Source organism: Colletes gigas, unplaced genomic scaffold, assembly GCF_013123115.1.
Source record: "Colletes gigas isolate AHSC1104 unplaced genomic scaffold, ASM1312311v1 Colletes_gigas_Sc00016, whole genome shotgun sequence".
Lineage (NCBI taxonomy): Eukaryota > Metazoa > Arthropoda > Insecta > Hymenoptera > Colletidae > Colletes > Colletes gigas.
In genome coordinates, this window is record NW_025106645.1 from 3,165,441 (window position 1) to 3,191,162 (window position 25,722).

At 38.8% G+C, this 25,722-nt stretch overlaps 1 protein-coding gene across 1 annotated transcript in view; it reads right to left on the minus strand.

Annotated features, from left to right (window-relative positions):
* The window catches only part of LOC122400247 (neuroendocrine convertase 1-like), a 54,338-nt gene extending 29,115 nt beyond the window's left edge, over positions 1-25,223 (minus strand). The window contains exons 1-2 of the mRNA XM_043401601.1: positions 25,216-25,223; positions 24,988-25,153 (exon numbers count right to left, since the gene is read on the minus strand). Coding sequence (XP_043257536.1) covers positions 24,988-25,153; positions 25,216-25,223 — 174 coding nt within the window. The remainder of the gene's footprint in view (positions 1-24,987; positions 25,154-25,215) is intronic.
* Between the last annotated feature and the right edge of the window lie 499 nt (positions 25,224-25,722).

Below are 25,722 nucleotides of genomic sequence, written 5' to 3' on the forward strand. Positions count from 1 at the left end.
ATGTAGTTTATGGTTTACTATTATTTACAAGGAGCTTTACTATTATTTGATATAAATGTAACAAGTGCTAATTATTACAGGTATGAAAATTCTCGATCCAGTATTTCTACCATAAGCTGACACTGAAACGTGTACAATAAAAAGTGACCCTGGAATTTTAATTTTTTTAACGATTCAACATTAAGAAATAGTCGTGGACATTCGTGTTGCATTCGACCAAATGTTTTGCTTTACGATGTGGTTTATGCTTTACTATTACTTACAAAGAGCTTTCCACCTCGAATTATTGATAACAATCTGATAATGCGAAACGAATATAACGAAAAATGGTGTGAAATGTATAATTATTGCAAGCAATCGAAATGAATATCTTCTATAAATCATAAGTAACGTTATGTTATCAAAATAGATTCCGAAACGCTGGCGTTCTACGAACGTTACACACGTTTTTAACGACAGGAACGTTAATTATAAATATTACAGTCGACCGTGGATTACGAGGGTCGCATAAAATCGAATGCGTCTGTTTGCGTTGCGCCGTGTGTGCTTGTGTCTCCTCTTTGCCGGCGTGATCTCGTATTCTGCTTCATCCCGGTAGATCATGATTTTCATGTTTGCAATACACGTATGAATATTGCGGTCGAATGCATCAACGCGGAACAAAAGTTTACAACGTTATTAACTCGCACGAAGAAAAATCTTCCGGACGATTTAAATTTGTTAATGGAATCTACGTTATTAATGGAATCAGCGTTTTTCAGTTGAAAGCAGGATAAAGCAAACGTCGTATCTCGTTCCAGCAACGGCAGTGAATTATAGCTCACGGATTTTTTATATTATTTTAAATAATGTAACGAACCTGGTATGTAATAACCACGCGAACAGTTAACACTGGAACTACCAAAATGGCCGAAATGACCCATTCGTAATTTCTAATGAAACTTGTACAAAATTTATTCGACCGAATTTTTAAAAATTTACTGTAATTTTCTGTAAAAGAATGAATAAACATTTATTTCCATTGCATTATACAGGGTGTCATACGTGCTATTCGACTTTGTTTTCGAGCTATGACGAGTTGTATGTTGGTAGAATTATTTCCAAAGATATTAATGAATAATGACAAACTCACTGTTGACGAAGAGAGCTCAGTATCTGCTTCAACTTTGTATTTTATAATAATTATTTAATTTTTGTTCTATCTCGTTTTCCTATTTGATTTATATTATTATATACTTATTCTTTTTGGTTTCTTTTGTTTTTGTTACTTTAGTTATTTTATCAGCCTCTTAAAAATTTTAAAATCAATAGTGACTGTTTTAGTCTTGCGTATGAATTATTGGAGAGCAGTGTTACTTCTAGATACTATTTTGCTAAAAATGGAAAGTTTCGCATATAACGAAATGGCTGAGACATTAAAGAAGAAACTCGCTATATCTTTTTAATTTCTTCGGTACAAATAAACTATAATTGTCGATAGTTCCAGTATTAATCGAATCGTGATCTACATACTTTTGACCAGCATTACAATTTGAGTTTTCAAGCCATAGCAATTGGAATATCGAAAAAACTTGCAACTTTTACATTTTGTGGTTAACATAACCTGGAAACTAGATTATTGACGTACACTCGAGATAGTGGAGGGAACAAGTGAGAGATAAAGCATTTTGTGTGTGGGGAGGCTACTAAATTTCGACGCAGGTGCCCTGTGAAAAAAAGACGGCTTTCATGGCCGCGCGAAAAATACGGTTAAAATGGCCTGCAAAGCTCAAAGCGAAGTCGATGAATATTTAGAGATCGAGAACAAGGTTACGGGATACGAAACAGTATTTGTATTTTCTAAATTTTAATCGAACTTTCTCGTTTGAAAATCGTGATTCAGATTTATAAGGTTTCGCGTAACGAAATAGATAGTGATAGACCAAGGACAAGAACAACGAATAATCGGCTGCGATTCCGATTACGAGGTTTCGATAATCTACAGCCCGCAATCGACAGGGTCGACCGCGCGATAACTTTCTACATTAATTAACAGCCGAAGACATTTTAATGCATTCGCACGGTCGCGATAACGCGGCCGGGTAAAATCACGACCGATTTAATTGTCGAAAAGCTCCAGCCGCGATCGCGATACTCGCTGATATTACGGGGATATCCAGCGGTCGGCCGATAGGCTCAAGTGTGACCCCAATTTTCGTCGAATCACATCGACGCGCGAAACAAAGGCCAGAGAAATCCGCGGCGAGCGTTATGAAACAATAATCCTGCATCTGCCACTTCCCCTCGTCGTCCATTGGCAAAACAAAAACCCTATAAACCGGTATCCATAATATTTCCAATGTATTCAGCCAGAGGGAATGCGTTCGATCGACGAACCGAACGATAAACGACTGAATGCCCTCCCTTCTGTACGGATACACGCTTCTTTTTTAGTTTTACCTATTTTTCTACACCCTCCCCTTACGCCCCCGGGTTCGGTTTCGACGGATAAACGATCGATGGACGGGGACGCGCACGATCGCGTAAGCAGTTACCGATTTTTCTACGGGCGCGCGGTGCTATTGATGTTATCGCGGCTTCCGGCGAACAGGAAGTCGAACGCGCAATTTACATCCGTGACGCCCGGTTTGCCAAATAATTTCACCGACACGTAAGATGATTTATGGCCCAGGTATTGTTTGATAGTACGGCGCCGTTATTGGGACCATCGGAGTCGCGATGCGGACGGGTGGGGAATTTTTTAAACCGCCCACGCAGCAACATTAATTACTCTGATAATAATTAATTTAATAAAGTTATTAGCGTTTAAAGTTCCGCCTGCGGAACGGCAATCTGCGAAGAGCTGCTAGTGGTTTTCACTCACAGAACTGTGAGGTTGTCGATACATCGGTAAGTAGAGTTTCTCATGCTGAGTGAGAACCACTACGAGCGGAACTTTAAACGTTAATAACTTTTTAACGAAGCCTCGATCAACAAATTGGTACTCCTGATTTTCGTTTTATTTTTGCCTGCAAAATCTCGTAATAAAATATTATATATGCAGGATAATTGAACTATATCTACGTATGAAGTGATAGAAACGAGAAATATAATCACAGATCTCTGGTCAGACATTAGATTTTCGATAAGGAATTTTTTTCTCGAAAGTGCGCAAGATTTGGGGGGTATGTGTAATGAGCAAAAATGGTTGTAATGGATCCCCGCAAATGAAAATAATTTTTTCAGAACGATTTGAAATTTTTGTTTTTCGCCGAATAATTTAAATAACTACCTAATTTTTTTCTCGAATATGGTTAGGAATTCAGAGATATGTATCTTCACCAAAAATGATTGTAAATGACCCCCGTAACCAAAAATAATTTTTTCAGAATGATTTGAAATTTTTTTTTTCGTCAAAAAATGTAGCCTGTCGATTTTTCTTATAAATTCGTTTTGCATTTTTAGTAATTTTGTTTGACGCTGTACAGAAACGTTGCCCAATACTTTTTTATAGGCACCCATGAGCTCCACTTCAGAAAAAAATTTCATGGAAGTATATTTACTATTGTAGGAATTATGGCCGTTTGAATATTGGACCACTTTTATGAGATTTTTCTCACTTTACGGTGTCAAGAAACAATTATTCGAATATTTTTGGAATTTCTACATAATCTTCATCAAAATACGCGTCGTTTGCATTTTGAAACATTAAAATCCTCCAATCCGTTCAGAAGTTATGATGTTTCAAAGATACGAATGAAATTCCAGGGAAACATTTATGGTCAGACATTAGATTTTCGATAAGGAATTTTTTTCTCGAAAGTGCTTAGGAATCCGGAGATATTTGTAATGACCAAAAATAGTTGTAATTGACCTCTGCAACTAAAAACAATTTTTCTAGAATGATTCGAAATTTTTTTTTTACCGAAAAATTTAGTGTATAGTATTATAATTATTCGAATAATTGAGTGCCGGACAATCCAAACACGACTGTACCAGTTTTCTTGATTTCCCAATAAACCATTCTTGGGATATAAAGCGATACAGAGGTCGACATTCGTATGTTTCATATTTTTAGATGCAGGGTATCTAAAAATATCGATATTCTTGATTTTCAACATATTTTAGCTTCTAGAATCTCGCGTTAAAATTTTTCCTCGAGGTGAAAGATACAATTTCTGGGCCGGTTGGCGTAATAGCAGAAAGGGAAAAGTTAATTTAAACAACTATGTAATATTTAAGAGAAACACTCCTTCCCGCGTGGATAAATTTTTAGAAAACATAATAATAACGATAACGGTAACGATAACGATGGCAAAACTCTTAAATCGAGCTATTCCTTTTTACATCTGTTTCCACATAAATATAAATTTATAAGTACAGGACTAATCCGCAGAATTATAAATGAGGTAAAAGGTATGAAAGAAGGTGTAAAAAGAGGGAATAAAGAGAGCGAAGGAATGAAGAAAAACGAAAGACAGTGAGTGGAATAGAATACGAATCAAAAGAATGTAAAATAAGGGAAGAAATGTTAAAACGTAAACCTGAAAAATAATGTAATAAGGCAGAATGTACCGTAATAAAGTACCTCTGAATCTGAATGTCTAATCGACAACGTGCCACTCCAGGGTCAATTGCTCGTGGGACGTTTTCGACTATACAAGGGGTAGTGATTCGAAGCAGCTATTAGCGTATAAATAGAACATTTCGAATAGAATCGAACGCGTCGAGGAAGAGTTAAAGGGTGGTAATCTAGAGCCGTAGAGTGACAGGAGGAACAGCTCGCAGACAGACCGACGGTTGAGCCAGAAATCCACGGGGAAGGTGTGGCCCTTGGCACGAACACGACGAAAGGTGGTTGGTGTCTCTGTTCCGCAGTGGATGGAGGCGTTAGGGTTTTCATTGGAATCTGACGACGCCTGCGGGAGCTTACTGCCGTGGGATTACCAGAGACAGTTCGAAATCCGATCAAAACAAATGGACTGCGAAAATACTCCCTCCGTCTCTCTCTCTCTCTGTCCCGCGTCCTCCTCTCTTTCGCCGGAGCGAGTAGAATCAGTCGTTTGCCCGAAGACTGTTACAAACCGACCTGGATGGCCTCGGTCTCTCAGACTTTCCCGCAGGGGAGACGTTCGAGCGTAATTCGACCGGCTGATAAGACGAATCGCTGATCGCGAAGTAATGAGCGCCCCTGATTTCTCACGCCTCCGTGAGCACCTCCCCGCATCGAAGCCTCGTTCTCACGTACGCCGCCATTTTGCGGGCGATTTCGGTTAACAAACAGGGAGACGGCGCGCGCGAGGGCTCGTCTCGAGGGTAGTTTTGGACATTGTGGAGCCTCGATTGCCACGGGGACGAAGGGAAAACGGAGCCATTATCACGTAACGGACGGATTCGAGTCCCGAGCGTTCCCCGTCCGTGGAATTTAAGGCTAGGCCCCGTCGGTACCTGTTCCAGATGCGTCGACCTTGATGAGAAAGTAAGTCCGGAGAGTGCTTCCCGCGTTCTGGAAATTAACGGAACCGTGACGAAGGCGGCGAAGAAATGTCGTGAACCAGACACGTGTAAATATTCATAAAGAGCACGTCGAATCGACATTCTCGCGGAGGAATTGGAGCACGAATTAAACCCACCCCGAGGATAGCGTCGCGTACGTGTACGTTTAATTTTCGAGCTATTTTAAGTACTGTGACATGGAAATGACCACCGAAATTGCGAATAAATATTCATAATTAACCTTCGCGCGGGCAACCGTGTGCCCGGGAATTTATATTATATTATCCTTCTAACAACGTTTTATATTCTTGGCGAAAATAATAGGACGCTTCTCGGATACGTTGTTGATCTTTGGATTAATCGCGACATCGAGAGAACTTTTTAAAAGTTTTCAAGTTATGGAAGTTATGTTTAATTAAGTCGATCCCTTTTACCAGACAAAATGTCGTGACCAAGATTCTGGAAAATTTAATCAGTCGTAAACATTTCTTTGCAAAGACATCGTCTTTCAAATTTCTTAGCCTCGCCTTTAGGCACAATGGTTGTCTTTAGCCTCTTGATTCGCATAATTATGATGATGTTATTCAAATATTGCATAACGGAAGGAAAATCACCAATATTATGTTTGTAAGTAAACTAATCAGACGTCATGTTTCGTGTCCAAAAATTATTCAATCATTTCCTTTCTATGTACCATCTGAAATATTTAAGAAATCAGATTCTATTTTATTCTGACAGCCATTGCACAACATTTGCATCTCAAAATTGTATAAATAAATTACTCATGCAAATTCTGTATACGCGAGAACAGATATAATTTAGCAACCATTAGAATGTCTAAAATAATCCTTGCAGCGTATTGTAAATTAATTATTTCACCAGAAATATTACAAGCGATAACATCTACTATGTATAACCTATATTTTATTGTTCCTCATATATTACATCTCTGTACTAAAGGGCTTTTCCTCCCGTTCACCCCTTCACGTACGATTTAATTAAAAATAATTTGTCAAACGTAACCTATTTAATTTCAAATAAATTTGTTCGTAGAAAGAATGGCCACGAAAAAGAATAGGTCTGTTTTACGAATACCTCGTGAATGTAAAAATGTGTTGATTTTAATATGTAAGACTCGATGACGAGTGAGCACGACAAGGGGTTAATAAAAATACCAGATAATAATTTACCTTTCCAGATAAAAATACTCGAAGCATCCCAGTTGAAAACAATCCACGGTTCCCATTTTAAAAAAACGAATACCTCGTGAATGTAAAAATGTGTTGATTTTAATATGTAAGACTTGATGACGAGTGAGCACGACAAGGGGTTAATAAAAATACCAGATAATAATTTACCTTTCCAGATAAAAATACTCGAAGCATCCCAGTTGAAAACAATCCACGGTTCTCATTTTAAAAAACGAAACGAAAATATCTGGAAATTGCGTGTCTGGAGTTATCCAAGAATACGATCTCCTCCCGCACCTTATTATCAAAAATATCTCCACGACAGATTTACTGAAATCGTCGTGTCACCGATTTCAATTTTTGCATAGTCTGGTTCGCGATACCACGATACAGCCCCGGCGCCGTCCGCCCTGGCACATTTGCTTTCCATCCGCGAGATTGTTTTCGCCGGCGCTCGTCTGCGCAAGCAAACCGATGCTATCATTATTGCTTCAGACATTCGCAGTTAGATATCGACGTGCAAACGTTTCGACCGAACCGCGCGATCCGGGGGCTGTTTGGGGATCCGCATATCGCAACCCCCCTCGCGACCCTTCGCGGAACGGAAACTTCCGCCCTGTGCTCTGTTCAATGTATATAATTGAATTTGGAGTCCGCAAGTGGCAAGCAACGCGGAAATCTCGAGCAACACGCACGCCGCGCCGCTCAATAAAGCGTTCTCTCCGGAGGGAACCGCAACGACGTTAAACGATACGCAAGCGATTATCGCCCCGGGGAGCCTAATGACGCGATCAGCTCGCAATTTCTACGAAATTTCTGGAATTTCCTGGTAGCTCCGACGGGACGGGAGGGAGAAATTTTGCGCGTCTCCCAGGCACCGGATCGCTCGACGGGGATGATCGTGTCTCCCAATTTACGAGACAAAGACTTTGACAGGAATTCAGAATTGATACAGAGAGGTGAGTATGTCCTTGGAAATGGGTGGGAATTAACGGGAGTTCTTCTAGTACCGGACACTTGAAAAATATATTTTATGCCTTCTATACATCATTTGTTTTGAGTTTGTTGACCTCAGCATCTCTTTCATTGTTTTTTTGTTATAAAAAGCTTTGTTACTCAAATTGTTCTATATTTATTATATGTTGAGGTATATACTATTATTCTCTGGTGTATCTCTTACCTAACTTTGTTATTATTGTTTAATCTCAACTCGAAGTAACGATTCGAATTTTGTAAATTGCACGTGGTGTGGCGACTAAACGAAAGGTTCGAAGGACCACCCCTTTTTCAGGGGACTAACGAGACTAACTGTGGTTTTGTGTTATATTTCAAACTCAACAAGAATATACACGTGACCGCGATTATATACAGACTATGGAAGGCTAGCGCACTATCTGGTGTTTGAATGTCAAAAACGACGGCGTTCCACCATTTTTCCAAGGCGTTGTCCCTTTGCACCCTCTTCTATGAAGAGTTTCCGTGGCAGGGGTGCAACGATACCAATGTACTATCCAGGGATGAATGTTTGGGTAAAAATACGACGCCAAGTACAGCTTCTTAAAACAGAAGGAATAACGTATCGAAATATTTCTCAATAATTAAGCACATCTCTTGGAGCTTGTCATAAAACCATGCAACATGACAATCTTCGAAAAACTGCCGAAAATATTCCCCGTGAAGCAGAATTCATCTTCTTGCTCTTGCTTCATTTCTCTTTTTCTTTTTCTGTAGGATCTTCAGATCCCTTCGTAGAAATCAAATCTTGCTGATTCCTTATTTCTTCCTGTGGAATATTTGTCACCTCACAACCTGCATAATCATTGTCTGAAAATATATTCCCATCCAAAGGTTAAATTCCAGTGCATTTGAAGCCATTAGTACGAATACGAATAAGCAAAATTTTGATTTCTAGTATCCGGTAATAGGGGACGATGATCTGTTCAGGAACCAGGGGACAACAAAGCCATAAAAAACAACTTACTTTATAAAAACCAGTGCTCTATATATACAAAATACAAAGGTAATTAAGAAAGTACTCATTTCAAAGATATAATAATACGACTCGCGCGTTTTTTCATTACATAAAATTGACAGGTATATCAGTTTATAATTTGTACGATGCACTAGCTTCTAATTAGACGCAACAATCAACTGATTTCTTTAGAACATGTCGAAACTTGATCATTGTTTATTTTATCTCTGCTATTGTTTATATGAAATAACGGATCGCATAGGGGTTCACACTTTAAAAAACTCACGGTGAATGGCCGTGGGGACCAATCTGTCGTTTGTTTGTGCAGTTAGCGCGCGCGTCGGGCACGCGATACAAGGAAAATTGAATTGGCAAAGGCAATCTTTGGAACTTTATCGCGTCAAGTCTGACGTCAAAGTCAAAGTTTTAATTGAAATCAACGCCGTAACTAACGTCACGTGAATTTGGTCAAAGAGAGGGGCAGACTAGTTTCATATACTCGATCTCACTTAACTCTTGAACCTATTAGTGCTGTATCGATTATGTTATGCGCCGGAATTATGTGGCTGACACGCGGCGCTACTCGCAAACGCGCGCGTAAACTAGTACCTAATTTCGCGGCAATATCGTCCGGGAAATATCAGCTGTGTCGCGGGTCAGTAATAGCGTCCTCATACATCAATCTATCAGAGCCGAAAGTATCGAATCCGTTATTGATACCGTTCGTGCGCAATTAAGGACCGTAAGCATGGCGTTAACAAACTTCTCTCGAATTTTTCGTCACTTCCTGTCTCTAGACTTGCGTAAAAATACTGTAGGATCTTGGAATGAAAGTGTCGAACTTTGTAATAAGATATATACAGTGTAAAAAGTATTTCAACAAAAACTTTATAGAACTTTGTTTATTAAGAAAAGATGCATACATATTCTTCGAAATCTCAAGAAAAACATCAAAAATATATTGCTTATTCTATGCAAATATTAAGAAAAGTCTTGAACGATGAAGGAAGACAAAATTCGAAATGACCATATTTCTTCAAAAGAACAGTTTTAAAAATGCACTGTTAGAAGAATGGAATAAAATTCTCAGCACTATCAATGATACAATCAAAAGGCAATCCCACTAAATACCAATAATAAATAAATAATCTTTTTATGTATAAAAATTATCGGCCCTTGTTATAAAATTGGAAGTGTTCGAATAGTTAGTACTCGTGTATTTTCGACCACATTCAAGACTTTTGTTAATATTTAATAGAAGATATAAGTATACAATTTATTTTTAGTGAAGTTTCTTCTTTTTTGTTGACACTTTTTTCATACTAAACAAAGTTCTATATTTGTGTCGAAATTGACCGCTGTACGAAAACTGTTTACACCCACCCTATATGGTTTCATTCATTAAAAAAAAAACGAATGATGTACATTGTATCGTCGTTGCAAGTCAACAAACACTACAACGAGGGCTGTGGATTAAACATAAATGTAAATGCAAACCGTTCGATAATATTTTTTACCGCGAAGAACGCTCGCGTTGCTCGTCGATAATTACTGTTACGAGATATCTGTGGGGAACGAACCACCCTAATACAATATTTGCCGACGTATCCGTCCGACGGAGTCACGATCGGAGTCGAGGACGCGAGGATATCGAGGTTTTCCAGAGATCGGGGATCGAATATCGGGGAATGGTACGCTCGAGTCTAGATTAAATCTCTCCGATGCCAGGGAAGCTAACGACGGCATCGGGCGGCAGGTCGCTGTGACATCTGTCAACCCCTGTAACGGGGAAGTTCATTATGGCGTCCAGCAGGGCGCCGCGTCATTCATTTCAATTACTGACAAACGTTAAAGCTAAATCGGCGAACCACGGTTTCGATCATTTACGAACGTACGTCGTTAATGGCGGTCGTTCGCCTGGAAGACGCACAAAGTGTTGCAGTCGCTAGTCCCGCGATGGAGGCCAACAGAATTTTACCAAATTCTGCCTACTTTGCTTCGAACTCGTCGCCATCGATAACGTTGTTATTATCTGCAAGCTACTCGATCGTGGTTGGTACAAAATTAACACGTTCACTGCCAACTACGAGTTGTCTCGTTCGTTTATATTGGAATTGTGGGGTTATGGGTTGTTTAATTAAAATACTTCGACATTTAAAAGTTTGAATATCTTGTTTTTATTATAAGTAGACTGGTAGTTTCTAGGAAATAGATGAAAGAGTGAAACCTAAGAAGAAGTTTGTTTCATCACTAGGGGTCCTTAAAAATATATTTTTTATTTTGCATATGTCATAAAATTTAAAATCTGAATACAAGTTTGTTTTATCACTGGAGGTCCTTCAAAATATATTTTTTACTTTGCTTTCATAAAAGCATATGTCGAAACATGATGCAAATATCATGTACATATGTTTATTACATTTCTTTTTGTTAAATTCAGTGTGTTTGGACAATATTAAAGCACGATTTATACGTTTTTCGAACTGGTATAATACACGCTTTTTGCCAGGGCCTGAAACATACATTTGCAAAACAGGTATGACCCAGTATTCGATGCCATTTCTCTAACTTTGACATATTTATGTTGTTATATCGAGATAGATTTCTAACAACTAATTTTATTTGGAACAAACGTTCTTCTAAGAGACAGAAAGTTAGTTGCTCGGATCTTCAGTGTGCTTTTGGAGGAACTGTGTTGGGTTTTTAAAAGACGTGGGAAGTAGAGGGGACCCAGGGTTCGTAGGGCACGGATGACAAAGTGTTTACGAGCAAAGATTTGCGAGCACGGGCGACGAAGTGTTTGCGCGTACAGAAAGATTTAGGAAACGAAGATATTTGTACGGATGAGTCGGATAGATACGGGTCGGTACATTACACTTGTGATATTGAACGTTCGTTCGCAGCCTATAAATTGACTTTAAGCGATAAATGTCATCGACTGACCTTTGACAATTTTGAAAAAATACTCGTAACATATTCTAATTTAAATTATAGATTATTATTATGTTTAAGTGATAAAATTATTTGAACGTGTTTTGAATATATTTTGGCATACTATTGATATATATATATATTTGACGTACGTCACTTACATATTTTGACATATTTTATTAACATAAATAGTGTACTAATAATAGCTACAACAATTCCAAACCATCGAATGGTTTCAACACCAGTTTATTAAAGATTTGTCCAATAATATCCAGATATATGATATATTCAGAGTATGAAATTGGTTTATAAACTGTACGAAGAAAGGCGAGAGTAAACAGCAGTTCGCCCTGATAACGAACTCTTATCTTCGTATAATGAACACCACAAGTTCGTAAAACCCATAACCAAAATGAAAAAGAAACTCTAGACATATGCGTCGATACAGTTTACTTGCTTCATTTATGCAGCTACGATAAAATTCACAGTACATCAGTTTAATATGAATAGATAGCCGCAGGGAGGGGAACAAAAAATCAAGGTTTGCCTACACGAGCAGAAAATTCATTAATAAACGAACAGATAATATAATCACACAAAATTTATTCAAAATCAAAAGTACCATGGCAGTCAACGTGTTAATATAAAATGAGAAGTATCGAAAATTAAATAACATTTCGTCATTCTAGTAAATCGTCGAATAGGTTGTCGCTTTTGGGTATCGTGTGCCTAGATAAGAACACCAAGGAATCGTTTTCTCGCGAGCTGCGTTCGTATTAAGAATGCTGTTATCAATTGTTTCGCTTCATGAATAAAAGATGAGCAGTCGTTCTCGATGCCGGCCATGAATATGCATGCAGAAATTTGATGAAATATGTTTATCGTTGACCCGCTACTTTTTGACTGCCTTTTCCAAACTCCGACAACGGGTTCGTCGGTGCTCGGAAGCGCAGTTAATTTCCTTTTAAGCAAAATCGACGGCGCACGTTAAATATTGACGAACGGATGAAGTAATTATATCAAACAATTTTCAATTACGAGACCTTTCATTCGTTTCATTAAAATCGATAAAATTCACTTAAATCGAATGCTGATAACACATTTAAAACGACTTCGTTAAATAACGTAGAAGGTTATCGCTCGTTCGATCGCGAAAATCGTAAAATAATTCGACGTCGTATTGACAATGTGTAAATTCTCGTTCGTATAAGTAGCTTATTTCTTTATATTTACGCGTACGTAAAATTATACGTTTGACTTGACCGTTGTCAGCGAGCTTACAACGATCTTTCGTCTTCGTAGCGTAGAATTCTGATTTCGTCGCGACGATGTTTCTGTTTATTCGATCCCGCAGCTCGTTCGATTATACAGGAATAAAGAATGTACTGTTCCCCGGCGTGCAGGAAATTAATGTTAGGAAATTCATTCCAACAGTTTCGTAACAGGTTCTCGATAACTGGATTTCAATTTGCCCGGAGGCCAGGCTTGATTGAGCAATCTCGTGCCTTTATAATATAAGAACCCGCGCCAAGATGTATGATAAACCGGAGTAACCCAGGCGTTCAGAAGTTTCACTACGAGTAATCAGCTTGCTTATCGAATTTTCCGCGAGCCGCCCGGTGTGCTTAAGTAAACGACAGATTACGGCGAACGCGTGAATCGCTCTTCGAAAACGCTGTCGACGCACGCCGCGCAGTGTGCAAAAACGCCCAAAACGGGAACAAAACGAAGCAAAATTGCATTTTTCAAAGTAACGAGTATTATTAATGCGAGTCGAAGCCTAAAAAGAGTTGATGCAAGAATTTTGAATATAACCTGAAATTCTCTATAACAGAAGAAAAAGAAAAGAGCTAGAATTTTCTATAAATTGATAATATTTAAGTTTTTATAAAAGTTCTGCAAGCAAATGAAAATAAAAAAAATATATTCAATATTGGGGCAACTGATACTACATAAAATTCTATTGCGATTAAATGAATTGTTAATTTGTGTTATTTCGTAATTTTCGAATTAGTTTGGAAGGCCCGGTGTTTACATATGCTTTATATGTACATTAAACAGTACATGTTCGACATAGTTATGGTTTAAGCAAATAAAATATGAATATTATATAATATTATTCAATATACTGTTTGTTTCTTCAATGTATTATGTTGTGCAATAATATCTTATTTTATATTGAAAATATTTTTGATCGATGGACGGTTAATTCAAACATTAATTTGATATTAGATTCGTAATCAACGACCCCGAAAACCCTAATCTACTAATTTTTATACAAATCAAAGATCAATTTCATATTTTGTCCGCGTTTTGGCCATGTTTGCACACTGTGCGTCGGTTTTCGACAAACTGTAAACGTTCCAAACGAGGGGTAAAATTTAAAATAAAACTGCGCTTGCCCTATCGTCTCAGGAGAAAGGTAGACGCGTTAAAATAATTATACACGGAACGTTCTCTAGGTAAATAAATTTTGAAGCATTTAGAAGAGCGCCAAAGTGTTCTTCAGCCTACGCTATAGTTATCACGAGCAAGGAAACGTATAATTGCGATACACGATTTGGCAAGGCGGCTAAGAGAAGCCGTTCAGAGACTGTTTCCGGATCGAGTTATCTCCCCGACGTGTCCCCGTTTCAATTCGTGGGACGTATTAGCAATAATTTACGACACGTAGCCGGAGAAAAATAGCGGCAGCCGAATCTCGCTTTCTGTTGCCAAATCTGCGCCGCCAAAATGGCCTTTTTAATCGGTCGTGGGTATCGCATGATGAAGGGACAGGCCCGTACGAAATCAATTACAGTCTTGCACTTGGAGGATCTGGAATACGCCTGTGACACTCAGAGCAGGAAAACATTTTTATTCCAAAGTATCCGAGTGACTGAAGAATCGTATACGAAATGTGTATGTAGTATTATAAATTACACTGCGGAGGTCTATGTCACTAAAATACGTGAAAACATGTAACTGACATGTGTCAAATATGTATGAATGGTATGCCAAAATGTACAGGAATATGCAAAATATGTTGAAATAATCTTATTACTTAAAACATAATAATAATCACTTATAATTTAAATTACAGTATGTTGCAAGTGTTTTTTCAATATTGTCAAGGGTTAGTTGATGACGTCGTTCAAAGTCTTTATAGAACGAATGTTTATTATTACAGGATGTGATTGGGGCATATTTGAATTTGCTGAAGTAGTATGCTTTAATTGTTTTAGGTTCTTTAACAATCTAGACTCGTAAAATTTCACTAATTTTGTTTTTATAAAAGATATGCAAAACACATGCCATATGAAAAATAAAAGATATACTTGTGGCGTCGCCTCCCATGATCGCCACCAGAGGGGTCGAGCTCTCACAAGCGCTCGATCGACCCCTCGGTTGCTCGAACGACTTCCCAATATCTCAGTCGTCTAAGGCAGGGCCTGCTAGAAAGCCTTACTTACTAATGAGTCTACTAGCAGGCCCGGACGAAACGCGCCCCCTTTTCTTTTCTGCCCTCCAACGAAATTCTCCCGAGAGCCTGCCCTCAATTAGTAGTGCTACATACTTTTAAGGACCTCTAGTGATAAAACAAACTTCCATTTAGATATTACTCTTTTATCTATTAGGTTGCCCCTTATGTTCCCTATAAGTATACAATTTATTTTTAACGAAACTTCTTTTTTCTAAAGATGTGTATGCATTCTTATTGTCGACACTTTTTTCGTACTAAACAAAATTCTATAAAATTTTTGTTGAAATTGAGTGCAGTACAAATACTGTTTACACCCACCCTATATAGTTTCATTCATTAAAAAGAAAAACGACAGCGATGATCACACCCCATGACGTGATCTTTGGCAAACCATATAATAGTATACATTGTATCATCGTTGCAAGTCAACAAATACTATAACGACGACTGTAGATTAAACGTAAATGTAAACGTAAACCGTTCGATAATACAATAATACAATATTTGGTTCTCACTAACAATTTCTAGTACAAATAATGAAATAAATAGAAAATCTTTGGCGGTCGTTCGAGGGGGACAAGATTTAAAGGGCATTTCGTAGACTGTCGGTTAGTTGATACCGCGCGTCGAGGTTCGTCGAGCGATAAAATGTTTCGCAAAGGGCATTCCGGTCCTTTTGCCCTACGAGGCCGACCACGTGAGCTTAATTATACGAAATAATTACACGACGTGACTGGGAAATATACGAGCAAGCGAGGGCCCGAGAATCGCGCTCGGCGCGGATTGCGGTCGGCCGCGAGGCTGCCTGTGCAGCTGCAACTGCGCCAGTCGGCTCCCGCGGCTGCAGCTGCAGGGAAATGCAGTTTCGCGGACGTACAAGTGCGGTGCTCGACGTTGAAGGCGGGGTCGGCCAGGTGAAACGGTTGAAAAAGGAGAGCCACTCTGTTAGCGTAATTATGCCGCGCTGCCCGCTCGTATTATCCCTGGCTGATGTTCAGAAAACACGCGTCGCTTCTAGACGCACGAAAGCGATTAGGTCAATTGCGACGATAACGTAGGACACGGAGGTCGTTAACGTTTATGCTTGGAAAATGTTTTCGACCGTACCGACTAACCGGGCAATCTTTTGGCGTTCCACGGCGGACCTGGTAATTTCTTTCTCTATAACATAATTTATTTCGAGGATTTTTTATACAAAATTTCCTACGTGCTACATTATGTAAAATAAGTACCTGAAATTTGTAAATAAAACTCAGATTGCTTACTTAGTCATCGAAATTTATTTTGTCGCCTTCAAAGTTGGCCCCAATGCACATACATCAAAGCTTCTACCAGTCTTCAAAACACTTTTTAAACGCTCAAAAAGGTAGCCCCTTTAGCTTCTTCTGCGAATTTTTTTTGATGGCCTCTATCGACTCAAAACGCCTTCCCCGAAGGGGTAATTTGAGTTTCGAAAATAAGAAAAAATGACAGGGGGCCATGTCTGGTGAATACGGTGCTTGTTCGATCACATTTGTTGAGTTCTTGGCCAAAAATTCGCGTACCAAGATCGATGTGTGCGACGGAGCATTATCGTGGTGCAGGATCCAAGAATTGTTTTCCATATATCTGGCCGTTTCTGACGAATATTTTCACGCAAGGGTTTCATGACGGTCAAATAATATTCTTTATTTACTGTTTGTCCATCTGGAAGGAATTCCGAATGAACAACACCAGGATAATCAAAGAAATCACGATAGTCAGTGAGCATGACCTTAATTTTCGAGCGACTTTGACGCGGTTTATTAGGGGTTCGTTCATTTTCTAAGCGATATTCCGAAGATTGTTGACTTGTTTGCATATCGTACTCATAAACCCATGTTTCGTCACCGGTTATGATGCGTTTCATGATGGTAAAGTCACTAGAAGCTCGTGAAATCATGTCTTCAGCAACTGCTTTTCGATGTTCTTTTTGCAGAAAATTCAGCTCCTTCGGAACAAGTCGTGCAGCGACGCATCTCATGCCCAAAACTTCGGTTAAAATGTTATGCACGGACATGTGAGACATTTCCACTTCATGAGCAACCTATCTAATACTCAGGCGACGATTATTGATGACCATTTCTTTCATCTTTTCGATGTTTTCGTCAGTCGAAATCATTGACGGTCGGCTGGCAAGCGGCAAATCTTGCACTTCTTCTCGACCCTCTTTAAACGCCTTGTATAGTACGGGCCACGATATAGCGAGGTCGTAAACTCGAGTAGGTGTCAAAGTTTACACGTTTCAGCTCCCAGAACAAGTGAATTGACGGAAATACGAGCAGCTAAGAGCCTTAGACCATAATCAGAGCCGTACGAAGAAATGTTTTATTTACTGTCGCCATTTTTAGAGGTATCGTAACAGGTAAAGGTCTTACTCAAGTCTTTAACCCTTAACGCTCCGACTTTTAATTGTGAATATCGACCGGCAACTCCAACTTATTTTCATCATATTTCGACTTGCAAGTTTTCAAGTGTCAAATTTTAAATGCTACAATGACGTGTAAATAATAATTTTAAAGTCATTCAAAACAGTCTTTATTCTTCTCAGCAGTAATATAATTTTGATTACAATATTTATATTATAATTGAGTAATGTGTGGAATTTTTTAAAACATTCATTGGGATGCAAACTGGGTTTGCATTCACAGGTCTCACGGTAGAAAACTGTTTGTTTTTTTACCACATTACTCCCTTTTGGTGAACAAACAACACATTTATTTTTTATTAGTGAACAATTACCGATAACGACCCAAAAATACAATTGGAGTAGAGTGCTGCGTATTTGTGGTGCCTGAGAGGCACACTTGGAGCATTAAGGGTTAATATTTTAATTTACCAGCTTATAATATATGCATGTAAAAAATAAAAAAAGATAGTGCAATTACAGACACAGAAAGACATTCAGAAAGACACCCTCAAGCAAGGTGTCATGTACGGCCCTAAGTGCCTCAGCAGTAGTCGGTCCCAACCCTCAAGAGTTTACTTTACGACCACGCTATATCGTGGCCCGAACTATACCATTCGTATCTTTGCGTTTTTAATAGGCTTACCACCGGCTTTCTGTAACATTTTTAACGCTTCAGCACAAGAAATTGCATTAAAATCGCAAAATTTAAGGCAAATTCTTTGCTCGACAGTTCTTTCCATCGCAAAAATCGCAGAGCACACTCGAGATCGACTGTTGTAAATAACTGCCGTGACTGGTTGTCACGTTGCGATTAAATTTAGAGTAACAACTGAATACAATGTTGCCTACTTACACACCAAAATTTGTTTCAATACATGCACTGTGGGATTTGAAAGTGAGAAATTCCGGGAACTTATTTTACACAATGTGAACAACCTTTTTAATATTTTTTATTATCGTTTTTAAGTAGAGTACGGATAGCGTGGAATTCTAGCTGGGTCATAGGTCGCGCGAAGGCCGAATAAAATGTCAGACAGAGTGTCCCGTCGACCTTTTGGTCGCGGATAAAAATATTTTCCAGTTTACAGATACGATGAATTATGTAAAACTGGAAGGACTATGTTTGTACGGTGGTTGAGCCACGCGGCGAGCTCGACCGTACCGAAAATGTTAAATTCATTTTCTTGTTCAATATAGTAACATATGTTTAATCTGCATCGTTCAGCACGCGAGTCTGTAAATCAAAGGTTTATTGTTTAACTTTCAACCCTTTACCTGACTCGTTACAAGTTCTTTATGTCAAGTTTTACAATCATTAGGCTACTCTCTTCCTGAAGTTTTGTATATTAACATTAACACATATTTATATTCACGAGGTATTCGTAAAACAACTCTACTCTTTTTCGTGATCATTGTACGAACAAATTTAAACAAAATTAAATAGTATACATTTTAAAAATTATATTAAATCGTACGTTAAGGGGTTAAATGAACTTTCAATCTTAGTTTAGTTGTTGGGGCTCGCATGAGAATTCATAAAGTCATCTTTCTTTTCCACTTATCATGCAACAGATTCCTTTAAATGCCAATTGTTTTATAGTGTAATATGTTTAGAAGTACGCGAAGATATTAAAGATTTGAAAAATGAAAAATGAAAGCCACCATGGTGTAAGTCACATTCTAGCTATTCTACATAAAATGAAGACATTCACACTGAAGACACGAAGACAATTCTTCAAAATGGAAGGATGTTTAAATTGTGGAGTGAAATAACCATTGAAATAGACTTATTCCACTGTTTCGAAAACGCCGGGTTGTGAGACATAGTGGTGTTAGTAAAAACTCCTCAAATTTGAGTAAACACTGGATTTGAGATCTTCATGCTGTATTCTACCCTCCATATACAAGGGTCGTTCAATAAGTCCTTACAAAATCCAAGGCCTGACGCTCGTAGCATCGAAAATGGTTAGTTTTTATTAAGCATCGTGACTCACTAGACAACTGTCAAAGTTTCAGTTATATCATCATTAATTTTTTCGTTTCATTTTTATTGTCGATCGAAGCAAAGAACTTCCTTTTGCATCAAGACATTGCAAGGTTGCACACCTGTGTAATTTCAATGGCCAAAATCATGGAATTAAAGTTGGAATTATTACAACATCCACCGTATTCACCGGATTTGGCCCCCAGTGACTCTTTTTTATTTCCAAACTTAAAAAAAATAGGTGAGTGGACAACGAGGAGGTCACTGACCAAACAGATGCCTATTTTGAGGACCTTCCGAAATCTTACTTTTTAGATGGCTAAAAAAAGTTGGAGAAACGCTTGGAAAAATGTATAGATCTAAAAGAAAATTATGTTGAATGTAACAAAGAAATCTACCTAAAATAATTTGTTTTTCTATCTTTTTCCAAGGACTTATTGAACGACCCTCGTATTACAGAATTATTAGTTTAATAATCCAATTATGGGTAAAAATTGCAAAGTCAACGTTCGAATAACCTGGAAAGCCCCGGACAAATAAAAAATAATCAGTAGAATCGCAGCCGTGTATCGAATGATTCTTCAAAAAGTTCATTCTTTCGAAACATTTCGACCGTAACTTTTCAAACGAACAACCAGTACGCTAAAGGGGACAGGCGAGCGAATAAATAAAATAAAATCTATATAAGAATATATTCTAAAACATTTCTGAATAGGAGTTTCCTCGGGCTCACGGGTCCTTTGAGCGCTGGTTCCGTACATTTTTCTAACGCCCGACCCTGGCCGCGCCCGACCTCGCCGCCCGCTCTGTAAATCTGCGCGAAAGCGTAAACGTATTTCAAGCCTTCGGTATCCAGCGAGACGTGAATGTACCGGGAAGCTTCGAAAAAGTGCGCCCAAATCGTTTCCTCCGGGCGCACGGATCGCTGCAAAGAGATTATCTCGGTAAGCAAGCCTCACGAACCATTTGATCGCTCGTTCCAGCCATTCTCTACCCACCCCCGCCCCGTTCTCCACCCCCCGTTCGCCTCGCCCCAGACATCGGCCGGATCTCCCTCGACTCGTGCACTTTGCAAAACGAGTTCCGCCTTGAGATCAAGTCGCGCGAGAAGAAAACGCCACGTCGACCAAAGATATCGTCCACGGTCCTCGTATCTTCTCCTCTTTCCCTCGCGACCGCGACGCTGTTTCGACCAATCGCGTCGCTTCCTGGCTGTCCGATCCCCGCGACTCACGGTTCCACGTAAATTCGCGGAGAAAACCGCCCCCATAGCCTTTCCCTAAACTCCATTTAATCCAAGGATCGAAGTCTTCTTCTTAATTACTGCGAATATCTCGTGCCCACGTTCCGTTTCGTAAACGGGACGACTTTCCGCGTCGACCTCAATGGAAAAATGATTTCGTCCCCGGTTAAGCTCGTATTATATGTAAATATTATTTATCGATAAAAGTTCTCGACGCCGGCGAGATATTCCCGCGCCTTGTCGCGAATACGGCCGATCGGGCATTAAATATTACCGTAAAATGTTTCTCCAAGCTATTCGGGTTACTTCTGCAATTTTTGATAACGGATACGTATCGATCGAGCAAACAAATGACTTTTTTACGGAATTCCTCTCCGGCCGGGAGAAGGCCAATTCCTATTTTTCGATGAAAAATATACAGCCGGCGTTTACACGGACCCGCGATCCGTGACTTTCTTGTAATCCCCGCGATCGTTTGTCCTAGAAAGTTTGATTTTCCATCGCACCGTTGCCATACGGACGAGGATTCACGGTTTTCCATATCGACGACGCCGCGATTCGCTGATTCCTGTCTGCGTCACGCGTGAAATCGACCGGGCGCGTTTCCCGTCTTGTTTAACGAACACTTGAGATTAGAGTGACCCGACGCGGATTATCGAACATGGAAACGCCCCATCGTGCGTCGCATATGTTGTCCTTAGAATACCTTATTAAAATGCTGATTGGGCGCCGATTGATATTCACTAATCTTGTTCTTAAAGTGTTCGTGTTCTGTTACGACGTTTTTTATTCTATATATTTATAGAGTCTCCAATTATTTATTAATTCTTTAACACGTTCTGTGCCAAGATTACTATTTCATTACGTCATTGATCCATAAGTCATCATTAGACTGCGGATGTTTATGCAAATGCATATGTTTCTAGGAAATATATAACAGGATGAAACCTAAATAGATGTTCGTTTCATTATTAAAGGTTGTTAAAAATATATTTTTTATTTTGCATATGGCATATGGTTTGTGTATCTTTTATAAGAACATATGTCATATACAGGGTGTTCAGCCACCCCTGGGAAAAATTTGAATGGGGGTTTCTAGGTGCCAAAATAAGACGAAAATCAAGAATCGCAATTTGTTGATGGAGGCTTCGTTAAAAAGTTATTAACGTTTAAAGTTCCATCCGTATTGAATTTTTTTCTCGGAAATGCGCAGGAATTCGAGGGTATGTCTATTCACCAAAAATGATTGCAATTGACCCCCGCAATCGAAAATAATTTTTACAAAACGATTTGAAATTTTTTTTTCCGTCGAAAAATTTCACACTTTCTCGAATTTTTTTCTAGAAAGTGGGTAATATTTCGGGGGTATGTCTATTCACTAAAAATGATTGTAATTGACCTCTGCAACTAAAAATAATTTTTCCAGAACGATTCGAAATTTTTTTTTCGTCGACTTTAGGTACCTAATTAGATTTTCGGTAAGGAATTTTTTTCTCGAAAATGCATAGGAATTCGGGGGTATGTCTATTCACCAAAAATGATTGCAATTGACCCTTGCAATCGAAAATAATTTTTCCAGAACGATTCGAAATTTTTGAATTTAATTGTTAATAACTTTTTAACGAAGGCTCAGTCAACAAATTGATATTCTTGAATTTCGTCTTATTTTGGCCTGTAGAATCCCCCATTAAAATTTTTCCCAGGGGTGGTCGAATACCCTGTATGTTTATTGAATTTCTTTTCATAGAATTAATGCTTATACAAGCTTTGAAACATCTAAAATGTAAATAGAAGTTTGTTTTACCATTAAAGGTCTTTGAAAATAAATATTTTATTTTACATATGGCATATAGTTTGCATATCTTTTATAAAAACCTATGTCGAAACATACTGCATACGTCATATATGTTTATTGCATTTCTTTTCATAAAATTAATGCTTATATGGGCTTTCGAACATCAAAAATCTAAATACAAGTTTGTTTTGTCACTGGAGGTTCTTAAAAAGATATTTTTTATTTTGCATATGCCATATGGTTTGTATATCTTTTGTAAAAACATATGTCGAAATATACTGCAAATGTCATATATATATGTTTATTTCATTTCTTTTGTTATATTTATTATACGTTTTTCTTTGTTATAATATAGTTTATTTGAACTGGTATAATACACACTTTGCCAGGACATGAAACATACATTTGCAAAACAGGTATGACCCAGTATTCGATGCCATTTCTCTAACTTCGACATATTCATTGTACTAATACAAGTTCTAGGAAAAGTATTTTTATATTTTTTTATATAACAAATTAATTCATAAAGTTGATTGATACAATGGAATTCATTTGATCTATTACTTTTGACGCTTTTCATAAAATTAATGCTTATATAGGCTTCCGAACATCTATTTCAATTTACTGATTCGACGTTTCTATGCAATAATCATGACAAAAATGACAACATAGCTATTTGTACATCTCGTGTTTGCCTATAGTGAATCATTAACGGTAACAGACCACAGATGCTATGAATAGTATTAATCAGTTATTCTGAAGTTATTCTTGGCAGATAGGTTCTACAAAAACCTAAAATATTCAAAATTAGTGTTTTACGAGATCAGATCGTTAAAGAACCTAAAACAATTAAAGTATTGTATACTACTTCATCAAATTCAAATATGCCTATAAATTAACTTTAAGCGATAAACATCATCAATTAACCCTTGACAATATCGAGAAAATACCCGTAACATATTGTAATTTAAATTATAATTGATTACTATTATGTTTAAGTAATAAAATTATTTGAACGTATTTTGAATATATTTTGACATATTATCGATACATATTTGACATATTTTATTAACATAAATAGTGGACTAATAATAGCTACTACAATTCCAAATCTTCGAATTGTTTCAACCCCAGTTTATTAAAGGTTCGTTACTTCCCCCGACGAGTACTACGAGCCCAACAGGATAGTTGTCGCGTGTTTCTTTCCGCCAATAGCGTAGAAATAATTTTGTTTGCCCGCCAGTAAATTTCTGTGCCCCATCCCCGACCTATTCGTTTCTCGCCGAAGGGAACTGCGTTCGTTCGCCTCTACTTCTGTTCGAGATAAACTCGAAAGTTAAAGTCACAATACCGAGATGCTCTGGCCGAAGTTAAACTAGAATTGGGCGATGCACAAGTGGCTAACAATGAGTTATTAAGCAGTTGTTCAAGTTTTAATTGCATCCCGCAGTCCCTTCCCTGTTCCCCGTAGCTGTACGTAACGACGACAGACTTATTCTTGGGATTATCGGCGAACGTTTCAAGGAACGACAATCCCGAGCTTCTTCTACGCTTCACGGGTCGCGCCGGGTCCAAATCCCACGTATGCCCGACGCTGTCTGTGTCTCCTTTCAAACGGTGTTACAACTCTTCCGTGAAACTCGATTTCTCTCGCAATATCTTTATAGTTTCGGGCCTCAAAAAGGAATTTAAAGTTTCTCGAGTTGGATAACATGTAATTCGTTTTATTCCACTCGGAGACACTTCGTCACGGGTCTTCGATGTTTTCGTTTGCAAACAGCAGGTGCAACGGTGGTCGAGAACGCGGAAAAAATGTAACGAATAACACCTCTATAAACTTTATAGCCACTAAAACTTCAATCCTCCATAACCCTGGCAATCTTACGAATGTCGCTTTAATGCTTCGGGAACACATTTTCAGGGCTCATAACCTTAAGAAGATGCTATGATTGAAAAATCGATTTTCGCGGACCCTCCGGAACGCCACCTTAATTTTCGTGTTCGGCCATGGGCGCGGGCAGCGACGCGAAAAGAGCGATCCTCCACGTAACTTCAATCAGCCTCCCTTGTATTTTCACTCGGAACAAACGGGGAAGTCTAATGTGCGAGCAGGGCGTCGGGTCGAAACGCGAGTGGGTCCCCTCTGCAATTTATCTTTGACCTTAATCGTTTCTTTTTATTTCAATTTATTCACACCCGTGGCCTCCTACGACCGCAGGAGAATTCCCTTTCGTCCCCTGCCTTGTAAAACGCTGATTTAACACGTTGGGTGACACGACTTTTCGCTAAGGAGCTAAAACAATGTCTTCTCAAGATCAGATGCAATAGAAAATAAATCATCAGAACTCCTGTATTTTAAGGGGGCTGTAAAAATAAGTTCTACGACAAATTGCGATCAGTTTCCAATTGTCTGAAAACAAAGTTTCGTTTTCGTGGACAATTCGAGGGGTATGCAAAGCGCAGCGTATTCCTGACGCGTATTTTTTTCGAGCGAACGAGTACTCACGGGTCCAAGATGCTTGTACCCGGATCGCAACGCCAAGAGAGACGCAACCCGGGGCCCACCCTCGAGTCTGACGACCCACTCTTCTCGACGATGATGACGACGTCCGACAACGCTCGTTGCAAACTCGTTCGCGAGCAACAAATACACAGCCAGCCGGAAACACCCACTGTCGAGTACAAAATTCACTTTTTAAAACCGACTTGCGAGCGACGTAATTTATACGCGTACCTGACCATCGTCGAAAGCTTTCGATTCGGTATATACGTATATTCCAGCGCGTGTTTTAGAATTTCGAGAGTTCTTCGACGCGAGTTCTTTATCGTCCGATCGGAGGGGAGAGTCGCTAAACGGAGCTCCCTCGGTGACTATTGGATACCGAGTGACAAGTGATCGGACAGCGTGTGCGACAATTAGCTCCGATGCTCTTTTTTCCCTGCAGAGGGGTCACTTTCTCCCCACCGCTGGCTCTCGTTGGGAGAGGGTTGCTACGGTGATAATGTAAACTAGGCACGATAGCTATGAAGATCTATGGCTACGGTGATGCTTTTCAGGATCGTTGCACAGTGGCCTATTTTCTGTGTCTCTTGATTTGCACGAAAATTGGTCTGGGCTAGGTCTAGGTTAGGTCTTCCAAAATTGCTCTTTTAGGGGTTTCGAAGGTCGTCGATTACGAATTTAAACTAAAAATTTGGAAAAACAACGGGTCAAAATTGGTGGACGAATATATTACAAAAG